Here is a 20765-nt window from a genome sequence, read left to right on the forward strand (position 1 = left end):
GCGGCGCCCGGATGCGTCCCGGGCTCGAGGAGCAGCGGGCGGCTGCGGGACTGCCTTTCTTGGTGTAGCCCCGCCGGGCCAGGAGGGTTTGTGCAACCGCGGAGAACACCGAGCGTCGGTCGCACGGGGCGTGCCGAGCCGCCTCCCGGCGCGCCCTCCGCACTTTCCCCGCCTCGTCGTCATCCCGCGCTCCTCCGCCGGGGCTGAGGCTGCGGAGTGCCAGGCGCGGAACCTCCGCCGCCCGGACCTCGCTCCTCACCGCCTCCCAGCGCCTGGCTGAAGGCGCTGCCCTGATCCGCAGCACTCGGTCCCGAACGTCTCCAGGTTTGTTTGTGAGGGGTTAGCTGGGGGCGCCGGGCCACCTGCACCTCGCCGCGGGGGAAAACCCGGAGAGGAGGCGGACCGGGAGAAGAACGAAGGAAAGCAGCTCGCCTGGATTTGTTTGCTCGGGACGGGTGCCGTGTACGGGGATCGCCGAGGGGAGCGCGGCCAGAGTCTCCGCGCGCTCACCTCCCCGCCGGGGCAGCGGAGGCCGGCGGGTTGGATCACAGCCCCCGCGCCCTCATCTTGGGCGCCGGCGTCATCGCGCGGGTTTTGGTGCAGCTGGGCCCCGGGTGCCCCGCGATGTGGCCCTGAGCGAAGGAACCCGCACCGGCGGGAGAAGGAGCAGCCGGGCACCGAGTGGCCGGTGCGCCCCGCCGAGCGCGCTTGCGTGCGTGGCCAGCGCGCTTGCCAGCGCTCCCGGTTTCTGCCTGGTTTCTCGGCTTAATTTTCCTCGGCGGGATTAAAGTTGGAAATTGAGCGGAGAATTGAGTTGCCCAGAAACAGAGCTACGGCCGCCGTCAGAGCGATGTTCCCGCAGAGCCGGCACCCGGTGAGGCGCGTCAGGGTGCTGGGTGGAGGGGCAGAGGAGTGGGGTGGGGGTGGGGTGGGGATAGGCGCTCTCCCAGTGCTGTAGGGAGACGGGTGTCTTCTACCTTGTGGAGGATCCCTCCCCCCAACCTGTATGGATGCAGGGCTGGGGAGGTCTCGGACCCTCCCTCCCGGGGTGGAGAGTGAACTGAAACTCAATTTTTCCCTTTTACTCTGGGCCCCCTCCGAATTGACGTCTAGACAAGGCGGGCGAGGGCGCCCGGGGAGGCTGGGGTTTCTTTCCAGTAGCGACAGCTTACCCCCTTCCCCTCCTCCTCACCCCTTCCCCCCGCCGAGACGGGTAGGGCGCCCCCCCCCTTTGTTTCCCGTCTCGCCTATTTACATGTCAATGCGGCCCCCGTTCCGGCGCGCCTGGAGGTGGCCCTGGCGACTCTGGGAACGGGGAGCGTTAGGGAGTTGTTTTTCTTCTCTGATCCCCGGGGTCATTATCGCCCTGGTGGGGAGGGGGCGGTGGCTACGACGACTATTTGGCCTGGTCTTCCCTGGCCGCCGGGGATCCCCTGTCCCTCCAGCCGGTGACCCGGGAGCACGTACCAAGCGACCCGCCCTGCAGCACGGAGAAGGCACGGAATCTCTTTGGAGGCTCCAGACAGGGCCAGGGGCCGATTTCTCCCCGTATAAAGTGCAGAGCAAACTCGAGTTCAGGGCTCCGTTTTCCGCCACTGCTAACTTTATTTTTTGTTTATGTCCCACCCACTTCTCCGGCCTCTGACTTCCTGTTCTATCTATCTACCTGCATCCCTGTCCCTCGGTTCCCCTCGCCGGTCGCCCCCCAGACGCCACACCAGGCTGCAGGCCAGCCCTTCAAGTTCACTATCCCGGAGTCCCTGGACCGGATTAAAGAGGAATTCCAGTTCCTGCAGGCCCAATATCACAGGTGCGTGTCCGGCGGCGTGGGGCGTGAGGTAGCCCGGGAGCAGCCCCGGCCCCTCCTCGCCCAGCCTGGTGGCTGTGGCGGCTGTACTTAGTACTTGCGTCCAGGCGGTGGCGTGTGGAGTCGCAGTTAAGACCTGTCATTCATGTTACCCCCTTTCCAGGTTCTTCCCGGGCCGCCTCTGCTGTAGTCTCCTCCTCCTACCATTGTTTCCCTTTTGCCCGTTTGCTGCTGTTCCAGGGAGTCCTTTTTTTTTCTTCTTCTTCTTTTTCTTTTGAGTATTTAGGAGTTGCACGAGAACCGTCAATATTTGCACTTCGTTTATTTATTTTGCAACAGGCTGAGCTGAAACCTTGGTTCAGTCGATGCCCCAGCCCCGGAGTGCAGATTTAGGGAGGCAGAACCAGTGTTGAAATCACTTTGCCATACTAGAGGATTGTGTTGTCTGAGGCAAAGTCCATTATGGAAGGCTCCATGCTGTTAGCTGTGCCCATCATTGGTGGTGAAGAGGGATGTGGATAGGTGTAGGGAAAGCACCACTGCTTTGGTGTGGCTCTGGGTTGGTTTGGGCAGGACAGGGGACTGGAGTTTCCTTTATATACATACAGGTTTGGTCTCTTCATCTAATGAGACCTACTTCAAAAGGTTTGTAAATGAAGAGCGTTGTAAAGCATCCTGTCCATAGTGTGTTTTCCAGAAATGTTAGTTCCTTCCCTTGTTCCTATGAAGCCTTCCCTGATTAGAGCTAAGAAATAACTGTGTAATGACAGTTTTTATTTTTGTCATGCTTGAGAACAAGCACACAGATGCTTGGGTGTGAATTTTCTTATTTTGTCAGAGGTTTTTCTGATTATTGAACTTTTGTCTGCTTGAAGAGAATAATCTCTGGAACTTGAGGCATACCTGCCCACACTGTGTTTACCAAGCAGAGAGGACTTCAACCCACTTTATTGCAGTAGCTACTTCACATATTTTGGCAGGGATTTAAAAACTGAAGATTTTAAAAGGGACCAACAATTGCAGAAGTAACTTTACAAGTACAGTTTTCAAACCTAGAGATTGAGTTGGCAGAAATGGGACAGCCTCTGTCTGATGCTGGAAATTGTGCCAAAGCCAGATTTTAGTGGAGTCCAAAGGAGCAGACTGGTGCGGGGAAGTAGGAGTGAACAGATGAGCAGGAGGAGAAACCAGTCTTCTGTGTAGATCAGAGGTTTTGACAGATTTTTCATTCTTGGCACCTGATCAGGTATGCACCAAGAAGAAAGAGAATAGTAGGTAATGGAGACCCTGTACTGGTCACCTGACCCCTTTTCCCTATTAAATGCAAGGACAAAGCTTTTGCATGTTTACCTAGATAGTTTATGGCTTTTCTAAATTGGTCTGTGTTTTTACTTGAAGTGCAAATATGTGAGGCAGATGTTAAAACAAGTGACATAATGTTTACATTAAGTTGCCTGTTTTGTTTTTGTAGCCTTAAATTGGAATGCGAGAAACTGGCAAGTGAAAAGACAGAAATGCAGAGGCACTATGTGATGGTAGGTATCAGAGATTAGACTTTTCGTCTTTTTATGTAAGATTAGCAAATATGTGTTCCTAATATTGCAAAACGTGAGTTAACGAAATGCTTGATTTTTTTTTTTTGCAGTATTATGAAATGTCATATGGATTAAACATAGAAATGCATAAACAGGTAAGCTTCAGTTAAATCTCCAGTTGAAATGATTCCACAGAATTGGCTTTGTCCTCAGTTGGTTGGGGGTGGACGGGGATTTGTATGCCATTTTCTTGCCTTGGTTTCCCTTCCTGTGAGTTGGTGGTAGTATTTTGCTGAAGGGATGCTTCTTGACAATTACAGAATCTTTAAATGACTAGAAGAGAGGTGCTTTGGAAATGTGAACCAACCGGTTTCTAGGATGATAGGAATTGAGTCTCTAAGTTGACTTTTCCACCTGGGTAGATTTATTCTCCTCTTGAAAGATTTGGGTATCCCGTAGGGTTCTGCACTTCAGAAAAGCTTGGTGTTTTTCCTGGTTTGGACAGCAGTGTGGTTCTGCAGGGCAAGGACGATATTCAGGAGTTCCTTTAGCAGGTTAAACGTCATACATGACTAACTGTGGGGTTTTCTTCATGCTTTGGGGTTGCATAAAGTGACACTCAGGATTAGTGGCTTATTAGCAAACATCGTTTTGGAAGATTTCTCAGTTGATGTAGATTTGGAGGTAAAAAAGCATTCTTTTATGGGCACAGCATATGTTGCGAGTTGCTTCAGTCCTAGTGGTTTTAAAAGCATGAAAAGATTAGTGACTGGAAAGCTCTAGCTATGACTATAAGTTTGCAAGTTCCCATAAAATTCACACTTATGGCTACTATAATGGTGTATAAAAAGAGTATTGAGCTGGAACAAGGCACTAAGGACCTCGTAAGAGAAGAAAAGCTAAATGATTGCTCAGCCCAGAGGACCCTCGATTGAGTAGTCATTGTCTGCCAAAGAAAGCATTAATGGCAGGGTGTAAGTATTCTGGAGATATGCTGACATTCACTTTTTCATCAAGACGCTGGTACAATAAGTCTTTTAGAAATCGATTGCCTCTTAAAAAATTATCATCAGATGAAGTTGCACAGTTGGACACATTTCAAAGTGCAACAATACAATTCTTACTTGATGTATATGTGCTATTTCATCTCAAACCCTTGTTTCATTAAATTAAAGAGCATGGCTGACCGGCTGGGGCACAGTGGAGAAATTGATTAGTTCAGCCTTCAGATCTTCCTTATATTCAAAGACTTTCATTAAGCAAGTGTGTTTCAGAGTTGAATTCTGCTTTTGTAACTCCACACTCTTTGATTTTTAATTCATCATAGATTTCATAATGTTAAGTCATGTCCATTAGATCTGTTCTCAGATATGGTTGGAAAGGGACAGTTAGGTTCAGGACCTTTCATTGATAATATAATTGGGCCTTTAAAAATGCTGATTTTATTCCGATTTGCAAAATTGGTAGCCTAGATTACATTGGTTTGTGCCTTTGTTTTTTTGTGTGTGTTTCAATGGCTAGTGCCTGATGGAGGCAGTTGTAACTTGTTGATAGTACCCTGGCCAGAAGATCTCTGGTTATTTAAATGAATTATGCAAATAAACTGGGTGAAAGGTTTGTAACCTGTCACATTGTTTTTTTTTTAAAGTTACCCCAAAGGCACATATTTTGTTAACAAGGAGTCTGGAAGGGTAAGAGGAGACTGAGCTTTTTCTTAAAGTTAGAAACTCAAAGGATTTAATGACTTACAAGGAAACGCCACCTCCTTGTGATGCTGTGTGCTGGTACGGGATTTATTGGGGAGTTAAAGGAGGTGTGTAATTCTTCTGGGTTCCTGTAGGTTACATGGTTACATGACCTCTTCTTCATCGAGTAGGAAAAGGGAAGAAGATGCGAAGAGGGTCAGGAGCCCCATGGTGAGAAAATAGGTTTCTAATGAGTTTCTATACACTATTGGGCTTTTGTGGGTAATATTGTCCATCCATGAGCCAGTATGCATTAATAATATGCTGTGTATAATTGGCTCAGTAATTTGAAAAATGTGAAAGGCTCAGAGATGCCATGTTCTTCATAGTAGGGTATTAAGCCCCCTGAAATTTAGTTTATATTGTAAATGCTGACAGACCCTTAACTAGAGTGGTGTGCAAAGCAGTGCTGTAATTCAGTTTAAAGTGGCCTTACATTTGAAAAACATCCTTCTGAATGTCACACATTAATAATAAGTTCTGAGGAGGCATTTGGTGCAGCTAGTAATCATAATTCTTATTAAAACTGGTGACGTCTGGCCCCCAGGGTGTAGCCAGGCTCAAATTGATGCTTTTTGCCGCCTGATCACCAGCATGGCCTAAGTGCTCATTATATTGTAGAGAGGGCCTTTGGAGCTCTCATTAGATTTGACAGGAATTCTCTCTGGGGGGAAACTGGGCATTAGCGAGACTCCTGACAGGCTGAAATTAGTCCTGCTTTATGGCTTATAACCGAATGCTAGCAAGGCATCATCAGGGGACACAAAAAATTGTCATTTCTGACAACATCTTTGTTACTGAAAAAAAATGCAGTGATGGGGAGACTTTCCATGGAGAGAGCTTTAATGTTAAGATTTGTCTGCAGTGTGATGACCACTCCCTGTCCCCACCTTTCAGCGGGTTTGTGGAAGGAGGGAGTTGTAGAGATTTTCAGTGTCACATCTCACCACCGACTTTTCCGTCTGGAAATTTTAAAGTGGAAGCGCGTCCAAATCAAGAATGGTATAATTGTGGTTTCCTTACTTGGTTTGGTGCCCACGGTCCATGTTTATGTTGTGTCAACACTTCCTGATAAGCCTTCCCCTCACTTTCTCTGCTCCCATATGTGGCTGGTTACTGAAAAGTCCATGTACTATGGATGGTAATGGGTACTTAATTTTTTTTACTGTAGCACTGAGACAGGATTTTGGGGGGGTGGAATTGGGTAGGGGTGCCTGGGTGACTCAGTTGGTTAAGCGTCCAACTCTTGGTTTTGATTCAGGCCATGGTATCAGCATCCTGGGATTGAGCTCCTGTCTTCGGGCTCCTTGCTCAGTGGGGAGTCTACTTGAGATTCTCTCTCCCTTTGCCCCTCCCCCACACATGCACACAGACGCTCTCAAAATAAATAAATAAATAAAATCTTAAAAGCAAAACAAAACAGTGGTTCCTTTGTTTTTCTTTGTTTTTATTTCAGTATTTTCTAGATCTCTGCCTGTACATCTCTCTCCACACATTATTAATGTTTGACATTCAGATACCAAACTCTAGGTATCTCTCTCCAGGAGAGGTAGAGACAGCTCATGAAGCTCAAGGAAGTTCTGATGCCACCAGAGCATTAGGGTGCGTTACAAAACAGCAGGTGAACGTGAGTCTGGTTGTTTTGAGGGCTGTGCCTGGTGTGTTTGGCAGTGTGATCTTTCAGGTTTTGTTTTCTGTCATGTGGTGTGGTGTATGACCTCATTTGATATTTTTGGAACAAGATGCACTGTAAATATGTACAGAAGCCTTATTTATTCCACTTGTGTATCTCCTCAGGATGCTGATGAAGCCATGACTTAAGATGTCTTTTGTGGCATGAATTTGTACAGCGCTTAAGAGGTAGATAGAGTAGGTGTTTTGCTCTGCCTGTGGCTGTGGGCATGGGTTCAGAGTCCGCGATTTGTCAAGGTCAAGTTTCTGCTGAAGCTGGAGTTAGGGTCACCTGGTCCCTAGAATTCAGTGCTGCTTTAATTTACCCAGCCCCCTGCTGGTATGAGGCCAGTGGTAGAATCAACTTTGTGCTCGTGTGTGGTAACCCAGGCGGCCTGGCTGCGTTTCTCTCTTGCTCCCTCCCTGTGCTGACAACTTCATGATACACAATCATGTCAGGGCTAGATGTGTGTTCTAAGGATTCGTGAAAATTGGCAGTACTGACTGGCCTGTGGAAGTCACAGCCATGGGTAGGTAGAAAGTCGTAGCCAACCGAGCACTACTATCGGCAAGGTTAAAATATGTCTAAGAACAAAAGAAAATTGGGAACTGTTGTCAGGACACCTAGTTGAGACCCAGGGCACAGTGAGTGTGATCAGTCACTTTGTCTCTCTGTGCCTCTATTCTTCTGAAGAGCGGCCAGAGTGAGCACTCGGGGCTCTCCAGGGCGGCCAAGAATTTAAAAATAAATGAAAGGACTAGCTGTGGAAGCAAAGACGTATTCCGCAGTGCTGGTTGTAAGGTGGGGAAGGAGAGGGGAAAGAGAGACAGATAAGAGCTTAACATAACCAAGGCCCATGTGATGTTTCAGCCAGCACGGTGTCTCAGACCACGTAAATTTTGGAGTGAAACCGCTTTCACAGTTTTGATGTGTGCTTTAAAGTTTCCCTTAAAAAATAAATTGTCCTCTGGTAGTGTTTTTAAAGTGCTTAGGTGGAACTGTTAGGGGTTCACCTGCAGGTTAATCCCTTAGATGTGACTCTTACTATTTGTCTGCAAGTCTTACCTTTCTTCCTGCTCTTTAACCACGTGTGTTTTCCATCTACAGTTTCTCACTTTGAGATTTTTTTTTTTTTTGCCCCCAAGCCCAAGTCTCAGAATGGGAAAAGATGTAGCTGGAGTACTTTCACTTAGAGTTAAGCTCCATCAGGTGTTAATTACCTTGTAATACAAAGGGACTAGCTGTCATCAAGATTGGAGTGGTCCCCAACTTGACTTCATTAGCCAGGCCTGCCCTTCACGAGCTTCAGTGAAAAGATAAAGGTCCCTGTGTATTGAGAACACAGATTTTGAGGCTCAAGATTAGCCTTTGTTTTTTATCAGCCAGCAGCACAGACGATTCCTCCCTACTTTCTGTCACCCTACCCGACCCCTTCAACAGTTGGCTCAGTCATGGTTTCTATTCAGAGCCGAGACTTGGGTGAGGTCAGGGATGCCTTGCCTCGGGCACAGAATTAAAGGCAGGGGTCAAAAAACATAGTCCTTAAGATAAAAAAAAAAAAAATTTTTTTTAAATTCAAAACTAATGCCAAAAAGCTCTATGAGGCACAGAATATGTGATCTTTAGGATGGACCTTGGTGTGAAATACAGTTCACTGAGGTCTCTTATTTAGGCGACTTTGATTAGTGACTGGGTGAGTCACTGACTAGTTGCCTGGGCATCAGTTTCCCTCCTTGTAAAATGAGGGGTTAGACTAGGCAGGTTCTCAATATGGCTTCTCTCAGGAGAGGAGAATTGTCCCTCTTGACTGAACCCCCACCAGTATTCAAAACCCAGTGCCTGTCTGTGTCCTTTAAGTAGTCTTTGACCAGAGGGTTTAAGCTATTTTTCCAAATAGTGTTTATTAAGAAACACAAAAAGAATCTGTACCTTTAGCAAATATTTAAATAAATCATCTTGTGTGGTAGTTAAACGAACGATACATTCAGGTATTGGCTCATGGAGCCATTTTAGGTTTCCATAGATCTGAGTGTTTGCTCTTCTATTATTAAATGTTTGTGGTCTTCAGGAGTGGATTACATTGGAGGAAACTAAGAAACTGGGCTTCTGATAGGCTTCAGTTGGCTCGATCGTCCCTATCCTATCGCCCCATCCCTATTTGCTTACTCTTAATTCAGATTTTCAAAAACTGAGATGTTCAGAACTAGTACCTTAAGTGTGGAATACTTGGTATAATGGTTTCTAATTAAATTTTAGGCAGTTGTTTTTATAGGTAGGCTTATTTGACAAGAGTAGGCATTTACAGATCGAGAATAGTCCTCCCCAATGTGATTGGTGAGTTTTGTAATATGAAATGTGTCCCAGGATTGCTCTGTGACTGTGGTTTTGTGGGGTTTTTTTGTTTGTTTTTTTAAGAATTTATTTATTTATCTGACAGAGATCACAAGCAGGCAGAGAGGCAGGCAAAAAGAGAGAGGGAAGCAGGCTCCCTGCCTAGCAGAAAGCCCAATGCGGGGCTTGATCCCAGGACCCTGGGACCATGACCTGAGCCGAAGGCAGAGGCTTTAACCCACTGAGCCACCCAGGCGCCCTGTGGTTTTGTGTTTTAAGTTAGAGCGTGTGTAGATGTAGGTGTGGGCACTCAGGTGTGGGCGAGATTTTCTAATTTTTTTCTGAGGCATGGTTTGATTTGAAAAAGGAAAAAAAAATTGACAATGAAATTTTAACAAATTAAGGTATTTTGTGTATTATTATTCATTTGGCTTTAGCAGAAAATGGTTTCTAAAATTGTTTGCAAAACTGTAATGTTTACTGAATCATTTAGAGACCACCTATGTGGCATGCATTTCATGAAACTTCAAGAAATGTTGACACAAGTTTTATCGAGTAACTGTGATTTTTTACAAACCTGTATTTCATTATTTCACATTTCAGTTTTTAATGATTACTAAGTTTAATTCTGTTTGACTGCTTCAAAGCAACTTGAAAGCAACTGTGAGCCCAGTGTTCAGGCCCTTCCCCGGCACGTTCTCACAGTGGGCATAACAAACAAATCTTTTCGTTTTTCTTGAAGTTTTATTTGCTACTTAGTGATTCTTTGATCAGAAATATTAGCCAGAAAAGGGTAGGGTGACAGTCATTTTGGGTATAAGGAGAAGACGGGGAGGAAAAAATAGACTCTGAGGATTCCATCCATTGAATTTATTTTCTTATCTGCCAGAAAGAGAAGAGTGCTGTTAAGTGTGGTGTGTGTATACCTGCATACGCCAGAAAGGTAGAGGTGTGTGTACAGTTGTTTGTACTGTCCTGGTTTGTACTTATTAGATTTTCATTATTTACTTGACGAAGTGGAATCAGTTTTTGAGAATGTAAGTGTGTTTGAACTTGAATGTCCAAATCACGCCATTTGTGGAACTCTTGAAGACATGCTGGGTTTGATGTTATTGGTGCTCTTATTGATCTAACTAAATTATTAGTCTGCCCATGGTATTTTGTGAAATCTGTCTGTGAAAAGCTTGAAAATTTATCACTGGGGCACCTGGGTGGCTCAGTGGGTCAAGCCTCTATCTTTGGCTCAGGTCATGATCTCAGGGTCCTGGGATCAAGTCCCGCATGGGGGGGGGTTCTGCTCAGCAGGGAGCCTGCTTCACACACAGCCCGCGCCCCGCCCCCCCCCCCCCCCCCCCCCCCCCCCCCCCCCCCAGCCTGCCTCTCTACCTACAGGTGATCTCTCTCTCTCTCTCTGTCAAATAAATAAAATCTTTAAAAAAAAGAAAAGAAAATATATCACTAGACTTGTTTGCATACAAATTTATTAGTTATCAGAGTATTGTGTATTAACATATTATATCCATTTGTAATAAATAGATATTGTCAGTAGAGAGGTTAAATAAAAGTTCTCACCTCCTCCACACACCCTACTGGCATGTCCTGTGCGGCTGCTGGGTACACACATTCCAAAGACCAGCAGCCTACATCCAAACGCTTGGAGCTCCAGCCCCAGAATGGGAGCGTCTTTTATAGTGGTGAATACAAAACCCCTTTTGGGGTTTGGGTCTTTGGGCAGGCTGGTGTGTCTGTTCATCCTGATTTTGAGTTTTTGCTCCAGTGGTGGCCCCTGTACGTATCACTCACAGTATTGTGTTTGCACCTGAGTACTGTCCTTGCCAGTCTTACTTAGTCACCTCTGTCTTCCTCCCTCACACCAGCCAGTGAGTCTCTTCTTCCTGCCTAAAATATGTTGTGCATTTTTCTGTTTTCTTTTTCTGTTTTTGTCCAGTTCACATGGTCTTTCTCACTATCCTTCAAGGTCCAGTTCAAATAACGATGGTTCCTGTTTACTTTAAGGTCTTCCATGACCTCTCCAATGGGAGCCTATCACATCACTGAGTTTTTCTCCAACTTCTATAATAATGATTTTTCATGTGTATCTTTTGTTACTCCAGCTAGGCTGCAGTCTGCTCAAAGCTTATATTTGATACTTACTCTGTACCCTTCCCAATGGGTTGGACAGAGTGGTACTTGTTAGGTAGTGTTTAATGTGCTTCTTAAGAGAGTGGTAGTTGTACTCATTTTGGATCTTGAATCCATATGAAAATCAGGTGGAAGTTGCTGGGCAAAAAAATCCCACACATTTTTAGACACCAGGATATCTTTGCCCGACAATTTTGGCCATTTGGGACATCTTAAGATCCTTCAGTAAATTCGTGGAATCCAGATGAGAAACTTGAGCCGAGAGTACCAGGCTGGATTCTGATGCTGAAATTAAGAATGAAATCTGCTTGATTTCACTAGATGTTTGTTTTGTTTTGTTTTTAAAGATTTTATTTATTTATTTGACAGACAGGGATCACAAGTAGGTAGAGAGGCAGGCAGAGAGAGAGGAGGAAGCAGGCTTCCTGCTGAGGGGAGCCTAATGTGGGGCTGGGGCTCAATCCCAGGACCCCTGGGATCATGACCTGAGCCAAAGGCAGAGGCTTTAACCCACCGAGCCACCCAGGCAGTCCTTCACTAGATGTTTTAATAGGACTTCAGTTCTTGTAGAACCACTTTTGCTCAGTTTTTCTTTTGGACAAATGACTTATAGTCAGAATATCCACGGAGGCTTCCTTACGGGGAGTTTAATTATAGTGCCATATTCGGGTTGGTACTGCAGAAAGAACGAAGACAGAAGTAGTGTGTTGAGAGGCCTGGGTTTCTGTGCAAACAGTGTGTGCACACATCACTGGCCCTGGGGCTGCTGCTGGTCTCCTCAGGACCACCACAGCCCCGAAACAGAGTTGTGGGTAAGTCATCTCGTCATGCGTTAAGTATAAAGATACTTAACTTGACTGAGTTGCCAGATTTCTTAATAATCAGGATCATACCCCTAGATTATTTACTTTTAGTCTTTACACAGTTCCTTTGCCCCACCAAACATGTTACTAGGAAGAATTTCAAATACATGGAAAAACAGAAGGAAATAAAAAGTGAACACCTGGGGTGCCTGGATGGCTCAGTGGTTTAAAGCCTCTGCCTTTGGCTCAGGTCATGGTCCCAGGGTCCGGGGTTCAAGCCCCGCATTGGGCTCCCTGCTTGGCAGGGAGCCTGCTTCCCCCATACCCCTGTCTGCTTCTCTGCCTACTTGTGATCTCTGTCTGTCAAATAAATAAATGAAATCTTTAAAAAAAAAAAAGCCTTTCTAAAAAGTGAACACTCACGCTGTTCTCACCTGTGCAATCCCAGGATCTGCCTGTCACATATTTTAATGTAGAGCTTTTACTCCCCTCCCCCTATTGAAGAAGTGAGAAAATAATTCTGGGGAACTTGGGCCAGGCCTTTTGTTAGCTCCCAACCCCATTTTAGACTGACACTCAAAGGAGGGCTTTTCTCCAGGTACATTTTAAGAATTCCATCTCAACAGGTGTTTACGGCATTTTACAGCACTTTTCCTCCTAGACTTCGCCCTTTGTGTTTTGGCATGGTTGTTGTACATGGTGTTAGGGGGCTTGCTTTTTCCACTGTACCTTATAGCAGAGATTTGCACTTAACAGAAAAGCAGGCTCCCCTCCACCTGCCCCCAACCACGCTTTCCTCCTTTTTGGTCCTTCACAGTGTGTACCTTTAAGATGCCACCAGCATATTCTCTGAGCAGGGAACAGTTTTAATGTTGTTGTTAGGAAACTGGGAAAAAACTGTGCCAAAGGACTCTGATTTAGAACTTTGGACGTATGGAAACTGTCCTTTTGGAGAGTTTTTAAGTTGGCCTTGGAGGCGGTGTGGGTGGTACAGGGATGTGAAGTGCCCGAAGACAAAACCTCTTTGAGGGCCCCAGCGTGAGGAGGAGGCTCTCCAAGGCTGAGCCCTCCAGGAGCAACAGGCTTTGTCTCTCCTAGGCGCCCTCTTGATGCCTTGAGCAAACAGCCGGTCAGAGCCTCTTACAAGTAAGGTGACCAGCCAGTGTATTGACACGCACAGACACAATAGAAAACTGCATTAAGGGTGAGCCGTTGGGATTTGCAGTAAATATATTACAGAACACAAGTGACTTGCCGATACTGCTTGTTTAGCAGTTTGCAAGGGCAATGGCAGTATGGATTTTTGAATTAGAAGGGAAGGGCTGTTCTTTCTCTGTGCAGGAACATCTAGTTGATGGCTGGGGAGAAAATTGATTTAGAGAACAAAATGCAGCCGCCTTTATTTGTGCCATTTGAAAGGCTTCTATGGATTAGTGAGCGAAAATAAAAAGGTCGAGTTCAGTTTAGGGAAGGAGGTCTTAACATTGATCTGCATCTTGGTCTGGAATGGAGAGAATAAAGGGGTGGGCCGCTGGGGCAGAGGAAGGGTACCCTCCTCTGGTCTGCGAGCGGCCTGTAGCTACAGGTGCCGGCTCTCTTGGCCCATGTACCCGTTGTCTCTTTCAGCTCTTCGGATTTCAAAAGTCAGCTTCTTGGGCTGATTATTGTAGAGTAAGCTGATGGGGGACATCAGAGTGAGCAGTCAGCTCCTGTCCACTGAGTACCCATGTGCCCTAGGAGCTGTCTGTAAATCCTTCCAGCCTCCTTTTGTATGGATATTAATCATTCCTCCTCACCTAGTAGGTTAGTAGGTTAGGGGATGGCAACAGCACCCACTCCATATAGGGCAGTTATCAGGAGTAAGTGAGTTTTTCAGTCCAGTGCGGTTACATTGCTGCCTGGCGCTTGGGCACCCCGAGGGAAGGATACTTGTTCTGGAAATCGATTATCCAAATATATTATTGGTCCCTTTAAGACTGTCCTGCTGCTTCCATACAAGACTGTATCCAGCAGATGAGATGGCTGCTGGAATTAAAGGCCAGGCTCCCATCTTGTTTTTCCAAGCCCAGCAGCTTCCTTCCTCCCTACATCTGCATTATTCACTTCTCATTATTGCCCCTGAAATACAAAGGTTTTTATTTATTTCCTTCTAAGATCTGAAGCATTTATCCTTAGGCTCAGAAGGAAACTTTCTTTTCTTGTCTTTTTATTTTTTTATTTATTTTTTTTAAATCACCTATTGGGAGCCTCTTGTTTTCCAAGGAGTCTAGAGGAATTAAAATGTCTTCTTTAGGCCAGACAGCAAAATGTGCCTTTAGAAGGCAACAGCCCTAAGTAGTTAATAGGACTACCAGTGAAAACAGGTACGTTGAGTTCTTTCATTTAAGGGGATAGAGGAGCAACAAAGAGGATTTGATTCATTTTGTGGACGTGAGTTTTGGCAGAATGAAAGGAAGAGAGGTGCATTTTTATTTTTATTTTTTTATTTTAATGTGGAAAAATCCAGGTTTTTTTTTTTGACAGACAGAGATCACAAGTAGGCAGAGAGGCAGGCAGAGAGAGATAGAGGAGGAAGCAGGCTCCCCGCTGAGCAGAGAGCCTGATGCGGGATTCCATCCCAGGACCCTGAGATCATGACCTGAGCCGAAGGCAGCGGCTTAACCCACTGAGCCACCCAGGAGCCCAAAAATCCAGTTCTTAATCGAAAGAGAGGCTTTGTTATCCTGAAAAAAGCTAGGTGAGAATTGCCAGGTGAAGTTGTTGCTTGGTGAGAGAAGGAAGAAGTCTCCAGCCTCAGTGAGGAATACAGACAGACCATTTTCCTTGTAGCTGTGGGAACCTGTAAAATGCTATGTAGAAGTTTGAGTAGATACTTGTGTTACATTCTCCATGTCCTCCATGGGCTTGAGATCTTTGTGGAGGGTCACAGTCCAGCTGCTGCTTTGTGCTAATGTCTGGGGGAGCAGGAAAAAAAAAATGTATAGGGTAGGTCACTGGGTGGCTCAGTCAGTTGGGTGTCTGCCTTCAGCTTAGGTCATAGTCCTGGTATCAAACCCTGAATCAGGCTCCTTGCTTAGTGGGGAGTCTGCTTCTCCCTCACCTGCTGCCTCTCCCCTTGCTTTGTGCTCTCTCTCACTTTCTGTCTCTCAAATAAAAAATCTTATAAAAAAAAATGCACAGGGGAGAAAAGCAGAGGCATTGGGATTAGACACACTAGAATTTTAGGTGTTTGGCTCTTCCCATCATGCACGATGCTATAGGTGCTGTAGAAACTTTTTGGATGTCGTCATAAGCATTTGGGATGGAGGAGGGCACAGCTCAAATTGTGTTCAGACAAATTGTGCCAGTACCTGCTCTCACACTTGCTGCAAGTCTTGGCAGCCTGCTGACATCTGTGTGCAGAGCAGCCCCACGTTACTGTCTCCTTGTGCTGAGCTTGAGAAGCGATCTTAAGTCCCACATGTCTGTAGGGGAAGCACAAGGTTCTCCACAACCCATGCGCCTGCCATTTGGCCAGGGTTCTGGAGCCTTTTCCATTTGTGAGCTGCTGGCTCTTCGGCAGTGCCTGGGCTGTGAGCTCCCGCCCACAGAGCCAGGCTCCGTGCATAGCTACTGAGAAGATTGGACTTGGACCACGGAAATGTATCCAACTTCTGTACTTTTCAGCTGACCAAAGGCCAGAAGCACACCACTAACTCAGGATGAATATTGCTGGCTTTTGCATCTCATAAGAAGTCAGTATTCCATAATTGTCTTACACTTGATGTTGTGATATTCCTACATTTAATGAAGTACAAAGAGGTGTCATATTTTGGTGATGTGGCTTTCTCTCAGGGTACAGAAGTTTTTGAGCTAGTTGTTGAATCTGTATTCATTCTTATTTTTTGACGAATGCATCAAATATGGCTTTCCCACCCAAGGAACCCAGACAGGTCAATGTCAGTACGCTAGGATACTATTGGGTAGCCATGGCTTTGGTCACTATTTTATACAAGGTCAAATCCCCCCCGCCAAGCTGTGATTCCCGCCCCCCCCCAAAGATTTTATTTATTTATTTAACAGAGAGCCATCACAAGTAGGCAGAGAGGCAGGCGGGGGCGGGGGGAGCAGGCTTCCCGCTGAGCAGGGAGCCTGATGTGGGCTCAACTTCCGGATCGTGGGATCATGACATGAGCCAAAGGCAGAGGCTTAACCCGCTGAGCCAGATGCACCCAGTTTTCTTTTTTCTGATGAGCACTCTTGTCAATTTCCCTCAAAGTACTGAAATTGCTCAGGCTTTGTATGGAATGAGTACCAATTGTTGCTTCTCAAATTAAAACAGTATAAAAGGGAAGGAGCTTTTGAGTAGGCTTTGCACTGTGAGAATATTGGTATTGACACCATTTATAATTTGGAGTATAGTTTGAAGACCAGATTCTACTGTTTGTCGCATACTGGTTAATATGGCTGTAAAGAGGAGATGAATGTGGCTACTTTTCCAAGTCTATTACTCAGGAGGACTGTAAATTTGATTGGCTGTTACAATTCTAGCAGAATCATTCGATTTGAGAGCAATAGAAAGATAAGATATCCAATTACCCAAATGATTTGCAGGGTTAGCCAACGTTGTCATGGAGACACGAGTTGGAACAAATTAAATTTTAAGCAATAAAATAATCTTAAAGCCCGTCTGGGAACAAGAAAATTTGGCAGTGGCACTTACCTGAATTGAATCTTAGCTTGACACGATGTTGTTTGACATTGATATACTGTGGGGGCCTAAACTTATATATGGTGCAGTGTTACCTTAAAAAGTAGCTCCGCCAAACCAGTGAAGGGGAGTATTAGTATAAAGTCAGGACGTTAACATTAATTCCATGGCTTAAATGATCATTAGGCTCTGGGTTCCCAGGAATATTTTGTATTTAAGGATTGAAGTGCCTTAATAATGATTAAGCAGCATTAATTGGACACTTGGAAAAAAAAAGATTTATTTCATAGCAGCATGCAGTTTCTGAAACTGCTGCTGCTTCCCTTTGTGTGTGTGCTAGCAGATGTAATAGAGATTGTGTGGCTGTCTTTGGGGGGGGGGCGGAGGTGTAAGTATGCATATATTTGCATGTATAAACAAGGAGATTTTGGCACATGCCCCTGCACTGCAGATGATTTCTCTGTATTCCTTAGAATTTCTACTTTGCAGCACTGCTTGCAGACTGGAAAAATTGTGTTCCAAACTTTAGCCGATGGCCTAAAACCTGAGTAAGCATTGGGCTGGGGCTTAGAAGGTTATTTCCCCTTATTAATGTATTGTTTAACTGGTTCCTGGCTTGTGCCGCGGATTTGGAAACAGCCGAGTGGCCCAGAAGGAGGGAGGGGAGGGCCTTTTATCCACATGTCTGTTAGACAGATGGAGATGAAAATTGGTCTGAGGTCAGGCCATTTGCAGCGTTCTCGCAGCCTTCGATTTTCCTCTCATCCTCACCACAGATCATCTCAAATGATTCAGTAATGACCAAAAGTGCAACATTGACCTTTATTCCCTGGTGGATTACTGTGTTTCACAGTCCAAATGGCAGGAAGTCTATTCTGTTCTTCCAGAAGGAGCTCAACATTATCGAGCCAGCCCAGCCCGGTGGGAACCAGTGTAACAGAATACGGGGTTCAGTTTGGTTTCTGCTGCTGTGGGAAACGAGAATTGACATGTCCCAAACCCACATAATTAATGAAAGGGTATCTGGGATGCTTTTTAAAAACACACAGGAGCACATAAATTGATTTGTCCACTTGTCAAAGAACGGGTGAGTTACAGGAGTGGTAACTTCTGGGGTCCCATGGCTTGTATATAACTCATTCTCACAGTCATGGCTCTGGCTGTTCCCCCTTCTACGTAATGTTTCCGCAGTCTAGTTTGGATAGCACAGTAACTTCGGAACGCTGGATTACTTTCAGATTATAAGTTGGCATGACTGGGTAGAAGGGGACTCCGGGCTTTTCTTTGACATGCTTTTAATTATATATATTTTTGGCCAATCCATGTAACCCTTAATTAATTGCCTCATGCAGCACACTTTTTTTCCCTTTTCCCCCTGAAAGTAGTTTGATTATTATCTTGAAGAATTGGTATTTTTCTGTTGCTTCAATTTCTCTGTGGACTGTATTGTGATGCAATGATCAAGGTTTTTTGTTTTGTTTTGTTTTTGTTTTGTTTTGTTTTAAGTAATTTAATTTGTATTTAAAATGAGATTCCCGTTTGCCTCCGCCTGCATAGCTGAGTAAATACTCTGTGAATCTTTAATACACCAGTGAAGTCTGTCATCGAGAATCCTTGTACTTACCGTCTTCTAAATATTTAAAAGCTTTTGCAAAAGGAGTATGCGTTGAAAATTTTTGCCAGCATCCCACATTTCATTTTCATCCTGATCTGAGATGCTTTCAAGACAATAATTTTTTTTTTCCCTTGACTGTTGATTTCATTATGCACAAGCTCTTCTTCTACCCTGGTGGCTCCCAGCCTGCGATGCCCCGTGCTTGCTGCATTCTGGAGCTTGGTGGGCTTTTTGGCACAAGAGGTGGATTGAAAAGAGAATCCCAGGTTCCAACTGGGAAGGCCGGGAACCTTGTCTTCCTTCCCAAAGGACTACCTCTCCAGTAGCTCAGCTTGGGAACATTAAAGCCCAGGGGTGGTGGCTGGTGGGGAATGAGGGGAAGAGTGTGTCTTCTTATTGAGACTGAGTTTGGGGCTGTGAAGGCTCTGCCTTGGGCTCTGACCATCACAAATGTGTATCTGACTTGTGGCCATTCTCCACCTGGCCCTGGTGGCATAGGCCTCCCGGTAGAGGAGCTGCTCTGCTTAAGAAGTTTCTTTGGAAGAAGAGTCGCAGCTGTCCTGCATGTGTGTGGGTGATTGAGCTGCAGCATGCTCTTAAAATTAGGGAAACCTTAGGGCGCCTGGGTGGCTCAGTCGGGTAAGCGTTCAACTCTTGATTTTGGCTCAGGTCATGATCTCAGGGTTGTCAGAGCCAACCCTGCATCAGGCTCCGCACTGGGCATGGAGCCTGCTTAAAATCTCTCTCCCTCTCCTCCTTCCCCCACCCCCTCGCGTGCACGTGCTCTTGCTCGCTCTCAAAAACGAAGTGAAATGATATAAAATAATAAAGTAAAATAAACTAAGGGAACCCCTGGCTCATGGTGACCCCAGGCAGGAGTTTCCTCTCCCACTATATGGATAGGCTAAAGACTCCAACCTGTTAGGGAAATACTCACACCCAGCTGTTTATCCAGTGATCTCTAAACAAAATGCAGGGAACGAGGCCATGGTCAATGTTAAAGCTAAAGGTAACTGGTGTTTCGTAGGTAGTGTGCGCTGCTTGTCGGCTGTGTCAGGATGGGAAGATGTAGAGAGAGTGACTGTAGACGGTCAGAGGTCAGTCCTAACTGAAGAGTGGTTACACAGGCCAAAAAGGTAGCTACAGTGAAAAGGAAAGGCTATTTTGTTTTTTTTATAATTTTATTGAAAGGAAAATACGATTACACGTTTTGAAAAGGAACAGTCTCATCCAACCCGGTTTTCGGAGGTGACGGGATTTTTGCATATTCCCATGCAGTCTTTGTCTTTACATGGGCATATTTTATTTTCGTGATTGTAATTTTAGCCTTCGTGCCAGGATGATGTAGTCTGCTTTTCCTCCCACTAATCCTGCTATTGTATGATATTATCTAATTTCTCATGAGCTCCCTAATGACTAAGACCTGTGAAGAGGGTGAAAGGTGTAGGCTTGCTCTGGGTGTGTTCCAGAAGAGGCTTGTTCTCTTGCCATTCTGAGAACAATAGGTAGTGACTTCATGGTTGTGTTCTGTGATTCACCCCGCAGAGCGTGTCTTGAAAACGTTCCGTGGCGCAGCAGCGCATTTTCCTTTAAGGCTACCAAAAGCTGTCTTTTTCCATCCTGGGACAAGTCGGTAGGATTTCCTGTGAGCAGCACTTGCTAAACTCCATAACAAGGGTTTCTGAATAATGGAAACGTGCTATTTGGGCCTTGAAACAGCTGCGATGCTTTTGTCAAGGATGCATCTTTACCAAAATGACAAATTAAAGCCCAAATGCTCTGCTTGGCAACAGTTGGGTCAAAACATTTAAGTCATTAATTAGAAGGAACTGAAGGGGGAAATTTTTACACAAATACACAGCATTGCAGACTCAACTTCATCTTGGAAAATGTAACTGAATTCTTTAAAAAAAAAAAAAAATGAGGGCAACCCTCAAGTGGGGCCTGCCAAGCTTGTCATTTGCAAATAAATCAAAAGACCATCATTGCAGGACAGGGAACCAATGAATAGAGTTGCTTTGTCATTCTTTGATGGGCCCCACACTCAAGCCTGCTATTAAAAATGAATGCATCAAGAGGCTCTGCATTAAGAACATAAACAATTAAGGGCACTTGAGTTGCTCTGCTGAGAGCTGCCGCGAAGATACAAGAGCTTTCTCCGGAGATGCAGGCCCCTGCAATCTGCCCCGTGAGGAGCTAGAGAATGGGAGCAATTAGTGTTGCTATCTCCGCCCCGGCAGCCTTCTGCAGGGTTTTCTTGTTGTTTTTGTTTTTGTTTTTTTCTTTCTCCCCTCCTTCCTTTTAACCCCTCCCTGTTTTCAGAGAAGCCGAGGAGCAGAGAAAAGATGGCGCATGCGGCCAGTTGGAAAGGGCTCAGGTTTAGAACACGGTAGGAGCTGCCAAATGAGGGGGAGGTAGGACATAA

At 45.5% G+C, this 20765-nt stretch overlaps 1 protein-coding gene across 2 annotated transcripts in view; it reads left to right on the forward strand.

Moving 5' to 3' along the window:
- The first annotated feature begins 333 nt into the window (after nt 1-333).
- The window catches only part of LOC132024781 (transducin-like enhancer protein 1), an 86960-nt gene continuing 66528 nt past the window's right edge, over nt 334-20765 (forward strand). For both annotated transcript variants that reach the window (XM_059411795.1, XM_059411797.1), the window contains exons 1-4: nt 334-874; nt 1710-1810; nt 3279-3342; nt 3453-3497. In XM_059411795.1, the coding sequence (XP_059267778.1) occupies nt 851-874; nt 1710-1810; nt 3279-3342; nt 3453-3497 (234 nt within the window). In that variant the 5' untranslated portion in view covers nt 334-850. The remainder of the gene's footprint in view (nt 875-1709; nt 1811-3278; nt 3343-3452; nt 3498-20765) is intronic.

This window comes from Mustela nigripes, chromosome 9 (assembly GCF_022355385.1).
Source record: "Mustela nigripes isolate SB6536 chromosome 9, MUSNIG.SB6536, whole genome shotgun sequence".
In the NCBI taxonomy this organism is placed as follows: domain Eukaryota; kingdom Metazoa; phylum Chordata; class Mammalia; order Carnivora; family Mustelidae; genus Mustela; species Mustela nigripes.